At 36.6% G+C, this 24,750-nt stretch overlaps 1 protein-coding gene across 4 annotated transcripts in view; it reads left to right on the forward strand.

Annotated features, from left to right (window-relative positions):
* The window catches only part of CXADR (CXADR Ig-like cell adhesion molecule), a 76,722-nt gene that overhangs the window by 45,833 nt on the left and 6,139 nt on the right, over window positions 1-24,750 (forward strand). For 2 of the 4 annotated variants that reach the window (XM_060150766.1, XM_060150765.1), the window contains exon 7: window positions 1,660-1,843. In XM_060150766.1, the coding sequence (XP_060006749.1) occupies window positions 1,660-1,843 (184 nt within the window). Of the gene's footprint in view, window positions 1-1,659; window positions 1,989-5,523; window positions 6,005-24,750 lie in introns of those variants that run through there. The other 2 variants (XM_060150767.1, XM_060150764.1) reach the window with 2 other exon arrangements.

The raw sequence follows: 24,750 nt of genomic DNA on the forward strand, positions 1-24,750 counted from the left end.
CACAGGAGTTGACTGATGTATACTCTATTATGTCACTAAAGCATTAATTCTCTTAACCATCTGAAGCATTTGCCCCTGTGAGAATTGGATGAAAGCTATAGCTCTTCCCCTCAACGTATTTGAAAGCTTTTACTTATTTCAAGTGTGTGGAGCCAACCAACCTACACTGTGCCCTCCTCCCCGTTTTGGGCTCTACATTAAGAACCATTGCAAAATGCTTTTCTCAAGACTGTCTACCTTCTCCCAATAAAGTACAGGCATGAAACAGCAAAGGAAACCATAAACAAGATGAAAAGACAACCCTCAGTATGGTAGAAAATATTTGCAAATGAAGCAACTAACAAAAGATTAATCTCCAAAATATACAGACAGCTCATGCAGCTCAATATCAAAAAAACAAACAGCCCAATCCAGAAATAGGCGGAAGACCTAAATAGACATTTCTCCAAAGACATACAGATGGCCAAGAAACACATGAAAAGATGCTCAACATCACAAATCATTAGAGAAATGCAAATCACAACCACAATGAGGTATCACCTCACACTGGTCAGAATGGCCATCATCAAAAAAACCTATAAACAGTAAATGCTGGAGAGGGTGTGGAGAGGCCTGCGTACCAGAAAGAAAGAAAAAGAAAATGGAGATGTTAAGGTTTGATTTCTCTATACAGCTAATCTACAGAGCATGGGATTGTTATTTATTTATTTTTTTGCAGCACGCGGGCCTCTCACCGTTGCGGCCTCTCCCGTTGCGGAGCACAGGCTCCGGACGCGCAGGCTCAGCGGCCATGGCTCACGGGTCCAGCCGCTCCGCGGCATGTGGGATCTTCCCGGACCGGGGCACGATCCGTCCCCTGCATCGGCAGGCGGACTCTCAACCACTGCGCCACCAGGGAGGCCCTGGGTTTTTTTTTTTTTTAAAGATCTGATTGTATCAAGTGACATAGGTAGTTAATAGAACTATGGGTAATGTGATTTTATTTTATTTTTTAAATATTCTAAACCAGTAGATCTTAACTAGAAGTACACATTGGATTATAGAACTTGTAAAAATAACATATGACCAAAGTAACACCCAGAAAATTGACATTTGGTGGGTCTGGGCACTTTTATTTTTTAAATGCACAGAAGTAACTCAGATATATATTCTATGTCAGTGCTTAGTGTGAAAATTCTTATGCCTAATTCTCAGTTTTTGCAAACTTCAGTCTGCTAAGTTTTCAGCTAAAGTCTTAGATGAGTAACTTTCATAATAAAAAGGATATTTTGTCTTGTTCTTTTTTTGGTAGAAATATCTGCAGGTGTTAGGGCTTTATTGACTATAGAGTGTTACATGACTGTAACCAGGTTATCTTGATCAGTGATACTAGAATATGAAAATATTTGAAGTTTGTTCTTTGCAAGACAGCATTATAGAATAGCACATTTTTGTAAAAAACACATTTCATTGTGAAGATAGAAACTGTAAATGACAAATTTGGCACAGATACACAGTTATGACATTATGCCTTATTGTGCTTGTTTTTTGTGTGTCACACACGATTTTATGTACTTAATGCTTAAATAGAGGCTCTTCCCTACCCATGATTCATAGCTTACATATTGTAGGTTTTTAGACATTTGTTCTTTGAACGTGTATTGGGATCTTTATTTCTAGGGAAGACGTGCCTCCTCCAAAGAGCCGTACGTCCACTGCCAGAAGCTACCTCGGCAGCAATCATTCATCCCTGGGATCCATGTCCCCTTCCAACATGGAAGGGTATTCCAAGACTCAGTATAACCAAGTGCCAAGCGAAGACTTCGAGCGCGATCCTCAGAGTGCGACGCTCCCAACTGCTAAGGTAGCTGCCCCTAATCTCAGTAGGATGGGAGCGGTGCCCGTGATGATTCCAGCACAGAGCAAGGACGGGTCCATAGTATAGAGCCTCTGTACCCTTCATCTGTGCTCTCCTCTTGAGATGTGAACACCTGTTTTAATTTTTGCTACCAGCCTCAAAAAAAACATATATATATATATATATATATAAAGTTAACCAAAAACTGTAAGAATAATACTTCAAAAAGTTTTGTTTGGTTATATTGAAATAGTAAAGGCATTAAAGTTCTAAGGACAAATTCACCATCTAAATAATATTTCCTTTAAGAGCTTGACTTTATAGGTTTCTGACTATCAATACTTAAGTCAGCTGTGGCACTTTGAATATGAAATCATAGGTGAAGAAATAAATTGGTGAACTTACATGCATACCAAGTTGATACTTGAATCATCTGAAAGTGGTACTTTATAATTTCTGTTATTTTTATATTGCTTTTTTCAATTAATTTATGACCCCCACCCCCTGCCAAAATTGGTAAAGAAAGATTCATGGCAAAAATACTCACGTAGATTTATGTTTGTTTTTGTTTTTGCTTCTTTGAAAAGTCTAAATGTGTTTGACGAGTCTCTAATAACTAGAAAACACTACTAGAAGTCACTAGTTCTGAGTAATTCATAAACCTTGTATATGAAATGACTTAAGTATTTAATTGCTAGATTGCTGTGGGCAGCAGGGACGTAGTAAGCTCTTTTGTATGCTAAAATAAAGGAGCATTTATCTGATTCATTTAGAAAATTTGCTGTCAGCTACATATAGCGATGACACTAGTGGTGCAGTTGTGAGGATGAATTTTGTTGATTAATGTTCCAATGCCCTGAGGCCTGTGGTGGTCTTCAGAACAGTGACCTGCTATCAAGGAAGTGTAGTATTTTGCAATTCCCAAGTAAATGCTCGTCCTCAACTTTAGGTGATATTTTTCTAAAAAGAAAAAATTATAACTCATTTATTATTTGACAATTACAGATTGTAATTCCGTAATTATTGGTTCTAAATTTTAATTTTTTTTTCCTGGTTCAGTGTTTTGTTTTTGTGATGGTGTTGTACATTATATGTTCTAGAAATGTAATCTTAAATTACCCTCTTGAATGCAGTTCCTGGAGGATACTTTCTTCATAGACTTAGAATACACTTTAAACTAGTAAGTGTCCTCTATCAATTCTGTTTCAGACTTGGGAGGATGTACAGTTGCTATTGTATGGCCAGCATGTCTTGTGTAGTTGCAGAAAATCAAGCTGAGCTTTGAAAAGTTTGTCTTAGTTTTGTGGAAGTGACTTAATCTTAAAAAAAAAGAAAAAAAAAAAAGGAGAGAAATGAAAAGGAATAAAAGGAATACTCCTACCTGCCAAATGTGTTAAGTACTGTTTTAGTAGATGAAAGTGAATTTATTGTACTTTCCTTAAGATTGTGAGGGAGTGTGGATTGAGTAGAATGAGCCAGCAGTTTCTTTATAGTAATACGGTCTGCAGTAACTTATTTCACTAGCTCTGATACCTTTTCCCTAGATTTTAGTAGGGAGTTGGTTTCTTTTCATCTCTTTGGGTGCTGTGGTGGTAAATGCTACATTATAAATTAATGTTGGCATGAATTTATTCTTAGGCAGAGTATTGTATACACTTTTTAATGGTAAATTGAAGCTGAATGTGTAATGGATTCGTGTATAGTTTTACATATTTGGAAGCATTTTAAAAATAGGTTTTTAACATTACATAATATTGCTTTCTTGTGTTAACGTTTTCATCTGTGCCTTTTGGGTAATTTAGTTTTTATTATGAATTTCTGGTGCCTATGAGCTAGCTATCGCCTGAAAGGTGCTTAGAGGTGAAGGTACTGTTCCTAAAAATGCATCACTGTGATACCTTTCTATCCTCATACTTTCAGTCTTGCCTCTTTTCTGATCTTTCTGGATGCAAGTTAACTGATTGTGTGACTCATAAAGTTTTTAAAATTTCAACATCCCCTACACTCTTTTGACTGTGTTTCTGATTTTATAATAACTGTTTTTGAATACCAGGCCTCTGGTCTGTTTCATATGAATAAAATTTATGATATTATAAAAATAAACAGCAGAGCACAGACATTACTAATAAAAATTTTGGTCCTTTCTAGTCCCAGTTTTCATATAATGAAAATTATGCTATCAATCTAAGTAGAAATTACTACAAAAGGTGGACATATGTAAGGCTTTCCTTTCCTTAGACTTCATAGTTAGTCTAGGATTTGGTTATAAGTAAATCGGAATCTCTTCCAGAAATGCTTCCTTCCAGGTCAGGGTCATTACCAGCTACAGCCTGAGAAACAAGCTTGGAAAAAAAACTACTGTTGTGACCTGAAGAGACCTACTGGATGTGGTTGAGTTTAGAGGACGGAACTCAGTTTTAGGCTTATGTCTCCAGCTACTCATTGTAAATTTCAGTGAATCCAAAAGTCAAATAGCACTGATAACTTCCTAAATAATTCTCAGTGGTAGTTTCTGGTGAACTAGAGATCAAGTATTTGTTCTAGAATTACTATTGGTAATCATCAAGCAAGTCAACAAAAAATCGTTATTCAAGCATTTCCACTAGCAGCCAAACATCAGTCAAGGACGGCACTGAACCTTCAAAGCAAAACTCTTCCATTCTACTTTATACCTAAGAGACTTGACACCATCTTTCTGAGTTATGCAGGATAACTTCAAAAGAAATATCATAGAGGACGTAATTCTGTGCTTTGCATATGTAGATTACAGGTTTCTTTTTCTTATGGCAACCTTACTAATATTTCCCTTTTAGAAGGCCAAAAACAAAAACCTTATTGATAAACGGGCCAAATTACTTTTTTAAATTTGGGCTATCTGCCGGGAAGTTGTTACAATGGAAACACAGACTGTGTCTTAGGGGGAGGTTAATTCAAGAAACACAATTAGATTATTGGTATGAATTAATACCTGGTTTTTATTGAAAAGATAATTTTTAGGATTGAGTTCTGGAAATTTGGAGCAAGTGAAGGGGCAAATAAACATTTTGATTAAATATGAAAAGAACTCACTGCATGAAGTTGGATGTCAAATTCTGTAATGTTTGGCTTCTTAACTATTCTCTGTCTTTCTGTGTGCGTGCAGCATGTAAATCTGAAGTTATATGAACGTTTAAAGTTTTTTTTTCTAATCTTGTTCCATCTCCACAGCGTTTAGGGCTTTCAGATGCCTTATTCCAGTGTGAACAGAAAAAGTCCTTATTTTTTTGTGGTTACTGCTTTGATGTGTCATGTAAGGAGTAGTTTGTAGAAAATGTTGGCATACTTTTAACTTTTTAGTGGCTTGTGACATTATATATTATATATATGTATATATATCTTTATAATATTCCTGTGTTTAGTAGTATAAATGTTCTGGGCAAGTTTTCATATTTCAAATGCCTTTGGATATTCTTGCAATACAGGCAACGTGTTCTGTAGTTAGATTTTTTTTACTCATTTGACACTAAAATGGTCTATAACTGAGCACAAATTCTACCTAATAGAAGAAGGAAAGAATAATAAATAAACTGATGAATTGTGGTTCTGTTTATCTTATGGATGGTAACACCAGCGAATATTGGCTACATCTGGCTTCTCACTGTTCATTAAAATCCAGTTTTATAAAATACCCTATTTTGTAATTTCAGAGTGTGGTGTGAATATCGGTTGGATTTGGTTTTGGCACTGAACACTAAAAGCTCCAAAGAACTCTGTTTTCTACTAACTTAATGGCACAAGTGTTAAGAGAACCACAATTCACTGATTTTCATCCCTAACTGTGGATTTCTGTGACAAATACACTTATACTACTGAGAAGTAATATTTTGACACTTCATATATGCAAGTAGAGAATTGATAGTGTCAGTTTCAAAAATGATTTTTTGTATTTCAAGTTTCTGGCTTAAATATCCAATGGTGCAGATTTTGACATTTGTAAGAACAAAATTTGGTTTTAAAAAAAGCCAAAAACTTGCTCTGGTTTTGTGACCTTGTGTACCTTTAAAAAAAATAAAATCAAGAAAGTAGTTTTCTGCCTCATGGTGTGGCTTCATAAGCTTTATTATACTCTTCCTCCCTGCTTTTCTGAGCCAGGGTTTCCTTCTCCCCTCTCCTTTGCATCTTTTATTAAACAAAGTAAAGATCAGAACAATAACATCAATGAAAACATATCAAACATATTTATAGAAATTTCTCCAGTCCTGTGCATCTATATGACAGTAAATAACATAATGTATCTGGGGTTGAAACCTCCAAAGTTATCGTGTCACAATTTACAGCGTAAATTCAAGAGTTTTTCAGATGAATTAAAAATGTACGTACTTATATGTATTAAATACACACATCTAGTTATACTTTAAAGCTATTTTCATTGACTCTAAGTGTTGATTTCAGAAAAAAAAACAGGATGGGGTTAGCAGTGCTTTTGTAAGAAGGTATTTTGAGAAATATTTTGTTTACAGTTTCTCAACCTTGGCACTTTTAACATTTTGGGATGGATGATTTTTGGTTGTGGGAGACATCCTGTGCATTGCAGGATGTTTAGTAGCATCGCTGGCCTTTACCTACTAGGTGCCAGTAGCTCTTGCCCTCCTTCCTCCAGATGTGACAACCAAAAATGTCTCCAGTGTTGCCAAATAGCCACTGGGGTGGGGGGCAAAACTGCCCCTAGTTGAGAACCAGTGGTTTATACTAATGTGAAGTTTTCTACTCGGAGGTTAAAAGAAGAGCATAGGCTTTGGAGTGAGACATATCTGAATACCACTTATTACTAGATGCTTTACTTAGCTTCGGTTTCCTGGTGCTTGAAATGGGGATAAAAATACCTACATCACAGGGGATGTTGGAGGATTTTAAAGAGATAGAATTGATATAATGAAAATTCTTTGCATTTGTGCCTGTTTGCTGGGATGCTGATAGTGGTACACAGATTTTCAAAGAATCAAGATTACAATAAAATATGCTAACAAACTACTAAGTATAATTTAATGCCTTTAATTTAGATCATATTTTAATCATGAAGTTCTAAAGGCCAGATCATATTTCTGGTTAATTAAGTACCAAATGACAAAATTGTTGAAATTGAGTCAAAATTGAATATAAAACAATCTGTTGTTAAATATTGATTAAAAAATGGTTTTAAGTCTATGTCATAAACAAATGTAGTTTCTAAATGCAGTAAAGGCAGCTGAAAAGATCAGGAAGCCAGTGCTAGGAATTCAGCTCAATATTTCTTGCTGATATTTCTGCAGTATAAATCAAATGGGATTTGTTGTTTTGTTACTTAAATGATGTTTCTAAACTTTATAACTATTTATAGGAGAAAAAATTGTCCTAAGGTAACTGCAGAAAAAAAATTTCTGAAGTTAATGAAGAACTGAGAAATAAATTTCAGTCTAGTTAATCAAGGGCTTGATCAGTATGCTTCTCGTTTCACTGCTGAGCTAGGAAATTCTAACTCTAATGGAGAATGAGAGAGGTGGGAGGAGATACAGGAAATTACAGAGGGAAAAACCTGATGTCAGCCCTCAACAAAGTGCTAGAAGCAGTCGTGATCTTGTCTTTCCCCAAGTCATTCATTGTCCACAGTCCCAGTGGATTAGTTGTTTTAAAATGTAAATCTGATCATATTAAAAACCAGATCATCTTAACCTGACACAGAAGGTCTCTGATGACCATTCTATTTCTCTGTGGTTTATTTTTTACACACCTCTAGGTGCACCTTTGTGATAGCCATACTCCATAGCTAAGGGGCTGTGGTCTCATACCTTTGTGAACATGCAATTTCCTTAGCCAGAGAGGAACCCATCCTTGTTTACCTGACCAGTGCCCTGCAGGTGTCAGTCCAAACTCTGTCTCCTTGGAATCATTTTTCCTATTCTCACCCCCGTCCCTCACTCAAGTTAAATTAGGGGTGCATTTGGGCCCTCTACATTGTATGGGTCTTTATGGCACAAAAACGTTTTGCATTCTAATTGTTTAACATTCTTAATTGACCTCCTTGATGAGTTTGAAGCTGGTTCATTCACCTTTATCCCCAGTTCCTAACTCTGACTTGCATATTGCTCAGTAAATGCTGAATGAATTTTTAGAAGGGACGTTATGGGCATCAGGAGCAAGTGTGCATTTATCAAGTGTGTGTCATGTGTTCTGCAAGACAACGGGCCTGCTTTCTTCCAAGAAGGCAGTATCAAGAGAAAAAGGGTGAGTGTGTATGGGCGTTAAGGGAAAATTCTGCACAGGGCTTAAAAACTTAACTTGCACAAATAAAGACTGGGTGACCTGACTCAATAGGACCCAACACAGAAACAAACCTAATTATTATGCAAACCTAGAGAAGTGGAGAAGCATTGGAGAAATAAGCTTCTAAAATCCTCCTCAGAGATTCTGAGTAGGTTTGGGGTAAGATCAGTGTTTCTCTCCCAGGTTATTTCAATAATCATCTAAACTTGGGAACCTCTGAATTGTTTAGGAAACCCTGTGTAGACGACTGGTGTCCATGCTAAGTCACTAGTAGGTAGAATGTTTTTTCTTGGACCTCACAAACTTTCAGAAATATTTGAGTACACCTTTAGTGAGGCCAAAAAACTTACATGCTTAGATATCATTGCCTAATTTGAATATAGTAATATTTCAGAATTTTTAGGGAGACCTGCTTTGATAGATAAAACACCATATCTTGGAAGATTTTAATTTTTAAAAAATGACATAATGTCAGTTGTTTTCAAGTCTTTTAAAATGATTAGTCTCCTGAAGAGACTAGTCATTTATAATTAATTCTGTGTATAATTGTATTAGTTTGCTAGGGCTACCATAACAAAGTACCACAAATTGGGTGGTTTAAAAAACAAATTCAGGGCTTCTTTGGTGGCTCAGTGGTTGAGAGTCCACCTGCCGATGCAGGGGAGATGGGTTCGTACCCCGGTCCGGGAAGATGCCGCATGCTGTGGAGTGGCTGGGCCCGTGAGCCATCGCCGCTGAGCCTGCACGTCTGGAGCCTGTGCTCCGCAACGGGAGAGGCCACAACAGTGAGAGGCCCGCATACCGCAAAAAAAAAAAAAAAAAAAAAAACATTTACTGTCTCACAGTTCTGGAGGCTGAAGGTCTGAGATCAAGGTGATGGTAGGGTTGGTTCCTTTTTTTTTTTTAATTGAAGTGTAGTCAGTTGATTTACAATATTAGTTTCAGGTGTACAACATAGTGATTCATATTTTTATAGATTATACTCCATTTAAAGTTGTTATAAAATAATGGCTATATTTCCCTGTGCTGTGCAATATATACTCGTAGCTTATTTTGTACATAGTAGTTGGTACCTCTCAATCCCATACCCCTATCTTCCCGTTGTCCCTCTCTCCACTGGTAACTACAAGTTTGCTTTCTATATTTGTGAGTCTGTTTTTGTTTTGCATATACATTCATTTGTATTATTTTTTGATTCCACATATAAGTGATATCATACAGTGTTTGTCTTCCTCTGACTTACCTCACCAAGCATAATATTCTCTAGGTCCATCCACTTTGCTGCAAATGGCAGAATTTCACTCTTTTTTATGGATGAGCAGTATTCCATTATATATGTGTGTGTGTGTGTGTGTGTTATATAGATGCTATATATATATATATGTATGTATATCACATCTTAATCCAATCATCTGTTGATGGGCACTTGGGTTGCTTCCATTTCTTGGCTATTGTAATAGTGCTACTGTGAACATTGGGGTACATTTATCTTTTCAAATTAGTGTTTTCATTTTTTCTGGCTGTATACCCAGGAGTGGAATTGCTGGATCATATGGTAATTCTATTTTTAGTTTTTTGAGGAGCCTCCATACTGTTCTCCATAGTAGCTGCATCAATTTACACTCCCACCAACAGTGCAAGAGGGTTCCCTCTTCTCCACATCCTCCCCAACATTAATTTGTAGACTTTTCAATGATAGCCGTTCTGACAGGTGTGAAGAGATGTTCTGGTTGTGATTTGCATTTCTGATGATTGGTGATGACCATTTTTTCATGCGCACTTTTGGCCATTCGTATGTCTTTGGAAAAGTGCCTATTCAGGTTTTCTGCCTATTTTTTAATCAGATTGTTTGTCTTTTTGATATCGAGTTGTATGAACTATTTATATATTTTGGATATTAACTCCTTATTCTTCTTACTGTTTGCAAGTGTTTCTCCCATTTAGTAGGATGTCTTTTTGTTTTGTCAGTGGTTTTCTTTGCTGTGCAAAAGCTTTTAAGTTTAATTAGGTCCCATTTGTTTATTTTTATTTTTGTTTCCTTTGCCGTAGGTGATAGATCCAACAAAATACTGCTACAATTTGTGTCAAAGAGTGTTCTGCCTATGTTTAGGAATTTAATGGTTTCTGGTCTTATATTTAGGTCTCTAATCCATTTTTAGTGTAGTTTTGTATATGGTGTGAGAAAATGTTCTAGTTTCCTTCTTTTACATGTAGCTGTCCAGTTTTCCCAGCACCACTTCTGGAAGAGACTGTCTTTTCTCCATTGTGTATTCTTGCCTCCTTTGTCACAGAGTAATTGACCATAGGTGTGTGTGTTTATTTCTGGGCTTTCTATCCTGTTCATTGATCTATGTATCTGTTTTTATGCCAGTGCCATACTGTTTTGATTACTGTAGCTTTGTAGTATAGTCTAAAATCAGTGAGCATGATTCCTGCAGCTTTGTTCCTTTCCCTCAAGGTTGCTTTGGCTATTGGGGATCTTTTGTGGTTCCATATAAATTTTCAGATTATTTGTTCTAGTTCTGTAAAAAAATATCATGGGTATTTTGATAGGTATTGCACTGAACTGGTAGATTGCCTTGGGTAGTATGGACATTTTAACAATATTAATTTTTCCAATCCATGAACATGGAATTTCTTTTCATTTAATTGTATTATTTTCAATTTCCTTCATCATTGTATTACAGTTTTCAGAGTATAGGTCTTTCATCTCCTTGGTTAAGTTTATTTCCAGGTATCTTATTCTTTTTGATGCAGTTGTAAATGGAATTGTTTTCTTGAATTCTCTTTGTGATAGTTCATTGTTAGTGTATAGAAAAACAACAGATTTCTGATATTAATCTTGTATCCTGCAACTTTAGTGAATTTATTTATTAGTTCTAGTAGTTTTTTTGGTGGAGGGGGTTGGCTCCTTCTGAGCGTTGTGAGGGAAGTTCTCTCTCCTTGGCTTGTAGATGGCTGTCTTCTCTCTGTGTCACTTCATGTCACCTTCCCTCAGTGTGTGTCTATCTCTGTGTCCTATTTTCCCTTTTTATAAGGACACCAGTCATATTGGACGAGGACCCACCCTAATGACCTCATTTTAACTAATTGTATCTTCAACAACCCTATTTCCAAATAAGGTTACGTTCTCAGATACTGGAGATTAGAACTGCAGCATAGGAATTTGGGTACACACAATTCAATCCATAACAGAAATGATGATTGGAAACTGTGAAGCAGGACTAATAAATAAAATAGAGAAAGTTAGTATGGAATACATTCCCAAAGAGGTTTTTTTGCTTAGTTGGTACAATAAAAATAGCAGCACCTGAGAACTATGCCAATATAGTTATTTCATGGTTCTCAGTCTCCCCCATCCTTACCCTCAGGAGTATACTATTGTTATTTCAAATATGCAGTGACCATAATACACTATTAACCTCACATCTGCTTGTCAAGTGAAAAAGTAGTTGATGAAATGATTATGGATTGTCTTCTTAAGAATCTTGCTGAAAAGATGAAACTATTTTTCCAGGGAAACAGTTTTTAAAGTTCTGTATTTCAAATTGTTTATATAATATTTGTGAAATGAATGTTTGTTTTTTTAATGTTTCAAATATTAACCTCTATACTCCTTCTCCATAACAGTAAAATGAGGATAATAGCATCTATCTCATGGAATGGTTCTGGGAATGATAAAGTAATAACATGTCAAGCACTTAGGCTGGCACATGTCAGTGCTCTGTAAGCACTGGTTGCTGTCATCATCATCATTGTTATTGTGTTATAATAGCAATATTTGCCTCATATCTTACAGGATTAGGGGACTATATCCCAGTTTTCCCAAGACAGTTCTGTCTTATGCCTGTTATCTCACTGTAATTACAACAGCAATAGACCTTTGGCTCTAGAGTGGCTCAGATTGGACAGTAAGATCTGTGGTTACCCTAACTTTGGGGTTTATAGAGTCGTAGTGATCTAGTACTTGGCATGAAGAAAGTAAAATATTTCACCCAAATGACATCACTACCAAAAACTTTTCTGTTTTGTTTCTCCTCTAGTATATTTAAGTATACGTATTATTTTTAAAGTGAATGTCCTCTGTTAGTTTCTTTTATCAACTTGGTGTTGAATCATACTTGTATATGTATCTTAGCAATTGTTAGAAGTATTTGTATATATCCATTTTAATAGCTGCAAGATGTTTTATTAAGTTGATGTTCCATAATTCATTTTTTTCTTATTTGTGGACCTAGAGGCTTCCAGTTTTCTGTTATATGGTAATATTGCTTCCTAGAGTTTTTTTCCCATTCTTTTGAGGTATTTCAGAGCACAGGTATTAAAGCAGTGGGTTGTTAGGGCAGATTAAGTTGTGGGATTTAAGTGAAAGCACTATGAAGTTGTTTCTTACATACACAACATTTCACAAGCTACTTTTTGTGGATGCAGTGATCTCTAAACTACAATTTGAGGAGACTGGTAAAGAGAAAAAGTGAAGTTCTGGCCTTTTTAAGCCAAAGGCATGTGAATTAATATGTTAAATCTACAAAAGAGAGTGTGATCACTCAGGAAAGAGTGTTTAGAATGAGAAGAGGACCCGAGTCAGCCCTCTGGGTCACAAAAGACAGAAAGAAACCATTCTCGGAATGAAGTCACTCATGATGCAGACCAGTTCTGGTGGAACAGTTGTGCCACTCCTTAGTTCCATAGATTGAAGCGCGGATGAGAGCTAAGGAAGATCTAGAAACATAGTATGCAAAACATGCCTCGCTGAGATTAAATCCTACAGAGTCCAAATTATATAAAAGATGAAATGGCTATTGTTTGTCTCCCCATAAGATTCCCACCAGCTCTTGAGACGTCTGATTCACAAGACGCAATTTGAAAACTATACTAGACTATTCTTTCAATATTCTTGGCCATGAAGGGAAGGAGGAAGCCAGAGGAAACAGCAACTAGAGTAGGGCAAAGGTTAGCTTGTTTGTGAGGATGGGAGAGACTTGAGGCTGTGGAGAAGGGGCCTGGAAAGAGGAAGGAGCCAAAACGGAATGTGGGCGGGATTAACTTGAAGAGGGCAAGGAGAACATCTTCCCCAGAGGTTGAGGGGGAAAGTCAGTGAGGTTGGGGGCAGATTTAATAGGTTTGTGGTTGTGTGGACGGGATATAATTAAATGATCTCACTTTCCTCCAGGAAGTAGAGGTGAGGTCATACTCTAGGAACATGGGGGGCAGGTAGCTAGGTAGTAAGAGGACTGAGGGAAGAGGTGAAACTAGGAAATTTCGGGTGCAGCATGGGAGAGAGAAGAGGCTAACACACAGAAAAGGAACCCTGAATGGTCCTGAGAGGGCAGATGAGGTTTGGATCATGACTATATGCCTGGCCTGTTTAGCATCTGGTACCGTAGCTGACTAAAATTAAGTATTCAGTGAAAGCGTGCTTGTATGAATTTATGATTCGTTTCAGTTCCGCTGCTTTTATAAAAAGAAACATTATTTCCCATTCATTTACTACTGCTTGGAGAGGACTTGGAAGCATCTAATCTCAGGAAGACATGAAGAGGTGATGGACCACTTTAGAAAGAAATGACCTACCTGACAATAGAAGCAAGTAGATGACCATTTCTCTACAGTTATCTTTTTCCTAGACAAGAGTTGATTAAAACTCTCCAATTCGAAGTTAATTTTCTTAAAACTTTAGGTTCACTCCCTTGCTTGAAAGCTTTCCTGGACCTCTAACTCAAAAGTCTAAACTCTAGCCTAGCTTTTGACTTTCATGGCTAGCCCTCCATTACAACACTGACTCTGTTGCTTACACTTGCATATATATATACGTGTATATATATATATATTTTTTTTAAATAAGGTTTTATACACACTTGTTTTTTTAATTTAGCAAATCCTCAGATCATTCTGTATATATGTATTATCTATCATTTATATATCTACCTATCTAAAACAACCTTATTTGTTTTCAAAACTGTATAATACATCAACTTGCTACACTGTAACTTAGCCAATCTCCAATTGACCATTTAAGTTGATCCCATCTTTTTGATATAATGAATTATAAGTAGTATATTTGTATATACATCATTTTTCATATGTGCAAACATATCCTTAAATTTCTAGAAGGGGAGGTACTGAGTAAAGAGTATTTTTTTTTTTTTTTTGCGGTACGCGGTCCTCTCAGTGTTGTGGCCTCTCCCGTTGCGGAGCACAGGCTCCAGACGCGCAGGCTCAGCGGCCATGGCTCACAGGCCCAGCCGCTCCGCGGCACGTGGGGTCCTCCCGGATCCGGGCACGAACCCATGTGCCCCGCATCGGCAGGCGGACTCCCAACCACTGCGCCACCAGGGAAGCCCGAGCAAAGAGTATTTTGACAGCTATTATTACAATATCTTCTTAATAAGTGTAGCAGCTCATGCTTGTAGTGGATAAGAGTGCTTATCTCCACCCAAATCCTCACCAATACTCTTATCTGACTTTTTTATCTTTCCTGATCTCTGAGAAGAAAATTTTGTCATGGTTTAAAAGTCTATTTCTGTTTGGTCAGTTGAGCATCTCTTCCTATGTTTAAAAATCATTTGTGTTTTTGAGAACTATGTTCATATGCTTTGCCCATTTTTCTTTATATTACAATTCTGCTAATTTGGAGGAGCTCTTAAATGTTAATAAAATTAGCCCTTTGTGATATGAAATACACCCCCCCCTTTTTTTTTCTTTTGCCAGGTTATCCTTTTTCTTTGACTCTGTTTATGGGCTTACCCTTTTCTGACCACGTAATCCTAATCCTTTCTAAGATGTTCTCCTAACTTCTCCCTTCTTGAGATTGTAACCTCAGAGGAAGCTGAGGGTCACCTGTCTTCATGTATCTGTCTCCTCTCCCTAAGCAGATGGCAGACTTCTCAAAGGTGGAACATGTTTACATCTAAATGATCAACATATAATAGATTCTCAGTGTACTTTGTTGATGATAATAATTGCAGCAGTTCTGGCTATGTTCGTATCAAGTCATTGCCACACGTGTTCCCATCACGGTGTATTTCTTCGTCATTTACCTTTGGTTTCCTTTTTTTTTTTTTTTTTTTTTTTTTTGTGGTACACGGGCCTCTCACTGTTGTGGCCTCTCCCGTTGCGGAGCACAGGCTCCAGACGCGTGGGCTCAGCGGCCATGGCTCACGGGCCCAGCCGCTCTGCGGCATGTGGGATCTTCCCGGACCGGGGCACGAACCCATGTCCCCTGCATCGGCAGGCGGACTCTCAACCACTGCGCCACCAGGGAAGCCCTACCTTTGGTTTCTTTCTTTAAGTTTCTGGAGTTTTTGCCCAGAGCAGTTTTATGGAATCAGCACAAACTATTAATGGAGAAAATGAGTTATCTTGCACTTGAAAAAGAAGATGTGTTGGTCACATGTTTAGGTGAGCTGTCACACACTGTTCCAATTTGAATGTTGGCTACTGGCACTGTGCTCTTTTCATGTTGCTAAGTAGGACATTTTTCCTCATGGAGTCCCAGAACTGTCAACAGTGAGAACATTTCTAGAGAACAGTAGAATGACCTTGCAATTCTGAGAGGAGACAGTGTGATAGCAAAGATACAGTAGTTCCCCACCTTGTTCCTGGCGGGGTACAATCCAAGATCCCTCAGTGGATGCCTGAATCTGCAGGTTGTACCAAACCCTAGGTATACTGTGTTTTTCCTACACATACATACCTATGATAAAGTTTCATTTATAAATTAGGCACAATAAGAGATTAATAACAATAATAATAAAGTAGAACAATTATAACAATATGCTATAATAAAATTTATGTGAATGTGGTCTCTCTCAAAAATCTTATTGTACAAACTTAATACATTTTCCATTTAACTAAGTACTTAACCACACACTGTGGCTATAACTTTTTCAACTTGAAGTGTGACAGCAAAACCAACACATTTTTTTCCTTCACAATTTCCCGGATAGAAGATTTATTCTTACTGTAGATCTTAGCAACCTTGGCATTTTTTTTCTTTCCCTATTAAGTAAAGAACTCTCACCTTTTCATTGAAAGGAAGCACTTTACAGCTTCTTTTGGGCATACTAGGATTACCAACATCACTCTCCTTGCACTGTAAGGCCGTTATTAAGTAAAATAAGGGTTACCTGGACACGAATGTCCATCTGATGACTGAGAGGGCCACTAAGTAACTAACAGGTTGGGTACACTGGACAAAAGGATGCTTCACATCCCAGGCGGGACGGAACAGGATGGTGCAATATTTCATCACACTGAACAGTGTGCAGTTTAAAACTTATGAATTGTTTATTCATAGCAATAATATTAAATGGAAAATTGTTTGGACCTTGGTTGGCTGCAAATAAATGAAACCATAGAAAGTGAAACCATGCATAAGGGAGGAACTACTGTGCCAATGATTTGCAACCTTTTGGAAAATCACAGTCCTCCAATGTTCAGCCTCCACCAGGCTTTTGATCTCCTGACAAGGGGAAGACATTTTATATGTTCACAAAAACAAGAGAACACAAAGTAAAATAATTACATGAAACGAAGTGTAATCTCTGCCTTGCCAACTAAAAGATACAATCTTAGGTCCAGGGCAAGGTAAAGATGCACTGTATAGTAGCCAACAGGACTTTATAAACACATGTTTATGTAGGTTTGATTTTTGTGTGTGTGTAATTTTGTAGCATTTTTGTTTTTGTAATATGGGCAAAAGATTTGTAATATAGTTAAGTGAAGAAAATTTACATAGCAGTTCAAATTTGGTAAAAACCAAGCAAAACCCCCCAAATATCTATGGGCTATGTTATCTAGTTCAATATCATTTTATGAAAATATCAAGATTCAGAAAGGTTTTGATTTCCCAAGGCCAGTAGTTAGGAATGAAATCCAGGTGTCCTGATTCCTGGTCTAGTGTTTCTCTAGGAACCTTGAGTCCTTGGCAGTCCTGCCCTGAGAGAACTATATGAAAGGAAAGAAGAAGCGGGGAGGAGGTGGGAGGTGTGGCTCTCCCTCACCTCTGATCCCCCTTCCCGGCAATACCAGCCCAGGAGAAGGCCCATGAAAGGAGAGGAGACTGGCCTAAGCACACCCTCTGCTCCCTCCAAACGGGGTCCCCACGCAGGGCGCACTGACTCTTGTTGACAATACCCATGGAGGCCCCAGTGGGCTGTATGATTGACGAGAGTCCGCTTTGTTTGGTACCAAGCCTGTTTATGCATGCTGTATTGCTGATGACATAATTAAAGTAAATCGTATATATCAACTGTACTAGATACAGTGAAGACATGATAATCAGAGGGAATGATTCTGCTGGCACATTGCTTCAAAAATATGTTGCTTTCACTTGACTGCAAAGAAACCAAACTTTAAATTAGTATCAATATATTATGGATGTAGGTTATGGAGAAAACAGCTCCTAGAAATAGATCCATAGTCTAAGAAAAATTCTTAACTCTACATCAAAAATTTCGTGCCTGAATGTATATTGATACATTTTAAACATTTAAAATATTTAAGGGATATATCATTTTTAATGGTTTCCCACTTAAGCGTTTTTGATTGGCACTCCTAATTGTGCTAGGGAGAGGGATTTTACAGTAAATCTGCATGCCAAATCCCTATATCAGATCTTGCATCTTAGCTTTTTGTGTATTCCTTTCCAGATTTTACAGTGACTGTCAAGCATCACAAATGATCTTTTCAAAATTATTTACTCAAGGATCTCATTAGCTATCAATATCAGATTTTAAATATAGTCTGTTTTAACATTGGCAATATTAGGAAACATGAAATAGTCAGATTTCACTTTAACTCAGATAAAAACTAAAACTTTTAAATACAAAGTTTTTTCCGTTGAATTTAGTGAAACAGTCAATCTATTCTTCTGTTGAAATTTCACAGCTTTACTTATTTGACTCTAAGAAATTTATCCTCTATAGATTTTTTTGTATGTAAATTAAATTGGCAGTTCTAAAATCAATTGGCCCATTTATTTCTGGACTTCAAAGGAGTACCCCCCACCCTCAACCCACTCCCAACAAAGGAGTTATATATTTAGATATATGACTGAAAAAACATTTACAAAAGAGATCGGTAGCTTAATAGCTAATGATGAAGATTGGTTAAATCAATTAAGGCAATATATATGAATACTATGAAACTATTAAAAATCATGTTTTAGGAAAAAATCAATGGCATAAGATGTTCCACATTTCCAAATTGTGAGACCATAAAATGATTATATTTCATAACGCAACAAAACAGGAGTCTAAAAAAGAGGGAGCTAAAGTAAAAGCTCCCTCTTTTAAACATTCCCCCATCCACTAAAATATTAACGGTTCTCTTTGCTGGAAGGATTATAGGTAATTTTAATGATCTCTTCATGCTTTTAGGTAATTTTATTCTCCCAAATGAACTATACATTTTTTTTAACAAAAATAATTCTAATAAATAAAAGTTGTATATAATAACTATGGCATACTTAATTAACATTCTCCATTAGCAATGGCAATTTCTGTATGTAGATGCATAGGAAGAGCAGTGATTTAAACTATAACCACTAATACTTTTCATGGAGAAGGGAGATTATTTACAACCTTTAGCTTGGAAGTTGGAAAAAGAACATCTGATGCCCTCTTGTGGCCAATAATTTTTATAAAGTGATTTATTCTTTTTCATTGAAATCCAGTCTAAGCTAAGAGAATAATACCAAAATATCTATTCTATTGCTTTCTGAAAAATATTGCTTACACACTATTATTAACAGTTTAAGGGTAACTATTAGAAACAGTTTAGTGTATCTTTCCAACCCCCTATCTTGCTCTTAAAAGCATGTGTCCTTTAGTCATACTGCTTGGGTTTGAAGCCCTGCTCGTTTAGGTCACTGGGACAACTTAACTTGAATACTCTGAGACTCAGTTTCCTTGTGTGTAAGGTGAGGATAATACTAGAACACACAAAAGTTTATCATCAAATGGAAAGCACTTAAGTACCTGTCAAATGGAATTTCATTTTGCTTGATGAAATGCTTTATAAACATGTATGCAGGGCTTCCCTGGTGGCACAGTGGTTAAGAATCCACCTGCCAATGCAGGGGACACGGGTTCAGGCCCTGGTCCAGAAAGATCCCACATGCCGTGGAGCAACTAAGCCCGTGTACCACGACTACTGAGCCTGCGCTCTAGAGCCCATGAGCCACAACTACTGGAGACCGTGAACCTAGAGCCCATGCTCCACAACAAAAGAAGCCACCACAATGAGAAGCCCATGCACCTCAATGAAGAGTAGCCCCCGCTCACTGCAACTAGAGAAAGCCCACGCGTGCACACAGCAACAAAGACCCAACACAGCCATACATAAATAAATAAATAAAATCTGTTAAAAAAAACAAGTATGCATATGTATGAACTATTAATGGTTAACATTATCCTGTGATAACCTACCTAGATTCTATTGCCGTCACTTTTTGTATCTATTTTCATCCTTCATACATCTTATGTAAACATAATAAAATTTATTGAGCATTTGATATTTGCCATGTATTGGAGTGTTTTATATTAATCATCTTATTTCATTCCATGATAAACCTATCAAGTTCTATTACTATCCTCACTTTTTGTACCATTTTTACCCCTCACACAATATGGTGGACATCTTTCCACAACAGATACAGATCATTCTTCTATTGGCCTCATGCTCTTACATAGTATAAATGAATTATAATCTTTTATTATATAAAAAAAGGCTGCCCCCATTGTACATTAATTTTTATACATTTGTGAAAGTATTTCCATAGGCTATCTTCTATATATATAGCATTTGAATTACTGGGTAAGAGAATACATACATTAAAAAAAATTTTTTGACATTGTTAAATTGGCTTCCACAAAGAATGCAAGCCACTGTCTTTTCAATATAAATTTGTTAGGTGAAAAATGGTATTTCGTGGTTTCAACTTATACTTCCTTTGTCATTAGTGTGCCATTAGCACCTCTTTTAATTTTTTAGCCATTTGTATTTCTTTATATATATTTGGCTCTGCTAAATAATTTAATTATATGTAGAAGCTCTTTGTATATTAAGAATACTAATTCATTTTCTTTTAAACATTCTGTAGAAAATTTCTCCCTCTTTGGAGTTTGTCTTTTTTTAACTTTTCTGAAGATTTAAATTTACTTATTTATTTATGGCTGTGTTGGGTCTTCATTGCTGCGTGCAGGCTTTCTCTAGTTGCGGTGAGCAGGGGCTACTCTTCGTACTCTTCGTTGTGGTACACAGGCTTCTCATTGCAGTGGCTTCTCTTGTTGCAGAGCATGGGCTCTAGGTACACAGGCTTCAGTAGTTGCGGCACACAGGCTCAGTAGTTGTGGCTCACGGGCTCTAGAGCACAGGCTCAGTAGTTGTGGTACACAGGCTTAGTTGCTCTGCGGCATGTGTGATCTTCCCGGACCAGGGCTCGAACCCGTGTCCCCTGCATTGGCAGGTGGATTCTTAACCATTGTGCCACCAGGGAAGTCCCAGAGGTTGTCTTTTTAAGTGTATTTATGTTTTTTAATATGCAATTAAAATTTTTTTTCAATTCCAAAATGCCAATTTTTCTATCTTCACGGGGAAATTTTTCCTAAGCTAAAAGTATGAATATCTCCTTCCATATTTCCTCTCAGTACTTTTATAGTTTCATATTTTACATTTTGTCTTTAATCTATCTGGAATTTATTTTTATGGTTTGAAGTAGGAATTTAACTTTAAAAATGGCATAGCCAGGGCTTCCCTGGTGGCGCAGTGGTTGAGAGTCCACCTGCCGATGCAGGGGACGTGGGTTCATGCCCTGGTCCAGGAAGATCTCACATGCCGCGGAGCGGCTGGGCCAGTGAGCCATGGCTGCTGAGCCTGCACGTTCAGAGCCTGTGCTCCACAATGGGAGAGGCCACAACAGTGAGAGGCCCGCGTACCGCAGGAAAAAATAAAAAATAAAAAAAATAAAAATTGCATAGCCAAATATAGTTCACAATTAATTTTTTTATTAGTGAATTATTTTCAATTTGAAAAGCCACATTCACCATACAGTAAACTTATGTATCTAAATGTCTCTGGTTCTGCACTTGTATTGTTTCATTGGTATATTCACTCCTATGTTATATTGGGTTGGCCAAAAAGTGCCTTCCGTTTTTAAGTAAAAATAAAAGACACATTTTTCATTTTCACTAAGAACTTTATTGAACAACGTAGTCACCCTTTTGTTCCACTACCTTCTGCCATTTTTCAGGCGACTGTATAATTCCATCTTCCCAAAACTTTTTATCTTTTCGAGCAAAGAACTGTTCCAGGTGCCTTTTACACTCTTCCAGGGAATTGAAATTTTTTTTCTATTAAGAGAATTTTGTAAAGACCTAAATAAATGGAAATCTGAAGGTTCAGTGTCTGGTGAATACGGTGGATGAATCAGAACTTCCCAGCCAAGCTGTAACAGTTTTTGCCTGGTCATCAAAGAAACATGCAGTCTTGCGTTATCCTGATGGAAGATTATGCGTTCTCTGTTGACTAATAATTCTGTACGCTTTTCGTCAAGTGCCGCTTTCAGTTGGTGTAACTGGGAGCAGTACTTGTTGGAGTTAATTGTTCGGTTTTCCGAAAGGAGCTCGTAATAGAGGACTTCCTTCCAATCCTACCATATACACAATATCACCTTATTTGCATGAAGACCGACCAGCCTTTAGTGTGGTTGGTGGTGGTTCATTTCACTTGCCCCATGATGTCTTCTGTTCCACATTTATTGCACAGTATCCACTTTCCATCACTCGTCATAGTTTGTTTTAAAAATCGGACATTTTCATTACATTTAACTAGAGAATCGCATGCGGACATATGGTCAAGAAGGATTTTTTCATTTAACTTATGTGGAACCCAAACATCAAAGTGATTAACATAACCAAGCTGGTGCAAATGATTTTCAACGCTTGATTTAGATATTTTGAGTATGTTGGCTATCTCCTGCCTGGTATAACGTTGATTGTTCTCAATTAATATCTCGATTGCTATCAACTTCAACTGGTCAACCTGACTGTGGAGCATTGTCCAATGAGGAATCTCCAGCACGAAACTTCACAAACCACTTTTGACAGGTTCAGTCAGTCACAACACTTCCATACGCTGCACAAATCTTCTTTTGTGTTTCAGTTGTTTTTACCTTTCTTGAAATAATAAAGCATAATAGGCCGAAAATGTTGTTTTTCTTCCATCTTCAATATTAAAATGGTTACACAAAAATTAACCAATTTTGATGTCTTTTTTTAAATGGATGCTGATATGACAGCTGTCACATATAATCTAACAAAATTGTTTCGAATGAAATTAAAAACAACTAAGTGCTACTAGAGCCATCTTATGGAAAAAAGCGAACGCACCTTTTGGCCAACCCAATACTTTAGAGTGTATATTGATAAATTACTTAAAAGGAAGAACACTCCCTGTCCATTGTTTTTTTAAAAAAAAAAATTCCTGGTTATTGAGAATTATTCTTCTATGTAAACTTAAAATCAGGCTTTCAAGTTCCACTAAAATTTCAGTGGGATTTTAATTGATTTATATTGGCTTTACATATTAATTTGAAAAGTAAAGTTTTTTTTATAGCATTGTATCCATTTAAATATGGCATATTCTTCTAGTCAGTTATTTTTGACTTTAGGCAAATTCTTATAAATTTTTCTCCTCTGTGGGATGCACTCCTTTCTGTTGTTAAGGTTTATTTCCAGGTATTTAATACCCTTGCTTAGTAACAGGGATTTTTCTCCCACAAAGTACTATTTAAAATTTTTCTCATGAAATTAATATATATCATTGGGAACATTGGAGAAGTATGTAATACAACCAGTTTATTACAAGCATTTATTTTGGAATATTTCCTTCTAGAAATATTTGTATGATCAGCAAATAAAATCAGAAATGTACCAGATGGTCCATATGTGCAATTTGGTTATCAGTGATGTATAGTATTTGTATTTGCTAAAAATAAATCCACTGAACTTGTCTTAAATTGAGTGCTCTTTAAGAAATATTTGTCCTTTCACTTCTCCAGTTACAAAGTCATAATAGTATAAATATCTGAAATGTGTAATGTAGGAAAATGGAGGTTCTCTGTATCTGCCCCCCACCCCTGCCTCTGAGAACCCTACTTTTAACAATTTGATGTTTATTTTTCCAGACAATATTGGCGCTATCCTAGATGTAACATTTCTTTCCCCACTTGCAGTATTTTCCCAACTTTCAACATTTTATCCCACGTCATTAGAAATTGATGCACTTTTGTGTGTGTGGCTACATGGTATTTTCCACAGTATTTTCTTGAACAGATGTTCAAATTTAACTGTTCATCTATTGGGTTTTTATTTTTGCTGTTTACAAACATTTTGAAATGAACACTTTTACATAGGTAACAGCCCCTTGTTTTCGAGTATTTCTGTAGATACATTCCTAGAAGTATATTTGCTTAGTCAAAGGATATGCATATTTACATTTTTAACTGCCCTTCAAAAAGGTTATACTCTTTCAAGCCTGTACTAACACTATGAGTGTGACTGCTTCCCCACACACTCACCAACATTGGGCATTTTTAATCTTATGATTATCAAGATAAACCTGCTTTAATTGCTAGTGAAGTTCACTTAACAGTCATGACACTAAAATTATGTATAGAAGTTAGCCATTAAACCTTTACCATCTTTAATGCAGGGATATTGTGTTTCCCGTAGAGCCTTACAGTGTTACTGCTTCACAACTGGGATACAAACTCCAGAGAATACATGAGAACATCATATACCACGTCAAATCAACAGATGTTTGATACTAAGAAAAAAAGAAGTCCTGTGATAAACTTGGGCCATACTAATACCACTAACTCTCTTTCCCTTGACCAATCATTGGTAGTTTGCTTTGTCATCTCAATCCTCAATCAGTTGGGCTGTAGAAATATTGCAATTTGATTTAGAGTTCAAGCGAATAAAATGGCTGTCAAGTTATTAGTCAGCCCCTTTTCAAAATATCTTAATAGTTTGTGAAAAGGAACTTCGTCAAGGCTTTATTAGTTATTAATCAAGATACTCTGATGTCTCATATTCGCACTCAATATAATTTTTCCATCTGTTCCTTTTTTTCCAAATCTTGGCTTGATACCGAAACTTTCCTCAAGTTTTAAGAGTTGGTAGACTTTATAGACTTTAGTTGGTAGACTTTATATATGGTAGACTTTACGAAGTCCAGCTTGGATTTAAGTCAGGGCTTCATTACTTAGCTCTCTGTGATCTTTAGCATTTTTAGCTTCTCTGAGAGCCCTTATCTTACCTGGGATAATAATGGTACCCACCTCAGGGGGTTATTATGAGGATTAAATAAGTTGTTGGCATATAGTAATAAAAATTTTTTAAACTTACTGTTTAATATTATCTGTAAAATGGATAGAATGGTTACTCTAGCAAGGTAAATGCACATAAGTGATTTAAAGTTTTTTTCCTCTTCCAAATCACCAAATAAGAAATCACTTTAACAGTGTAGCTGAGTAGAAGCCAATATAAATGCTTTAACATCTTAGTTTGAAGTCATTGAAGTTTACCAGAAAGTTAAATACTCTGAGATAAATATTACACTAAAAA

This window comes from Lagenorhynchus albirostris, chromosome 5, assembly GCF_949774975.1.
Source record: "Lagenorhynchus albirostris chromosome 5, mLagAlb1.1, whole genome shotgun sequence".
In the NCBI taxonomy this organism is placed as follows: domain Eukaryota; kingdom Metazoa; phylum Chordata; class Mammalia; order Artiodactyla; family Delphinidae; genus Lagenorhynchus; species Lagenorhynchus albirostris.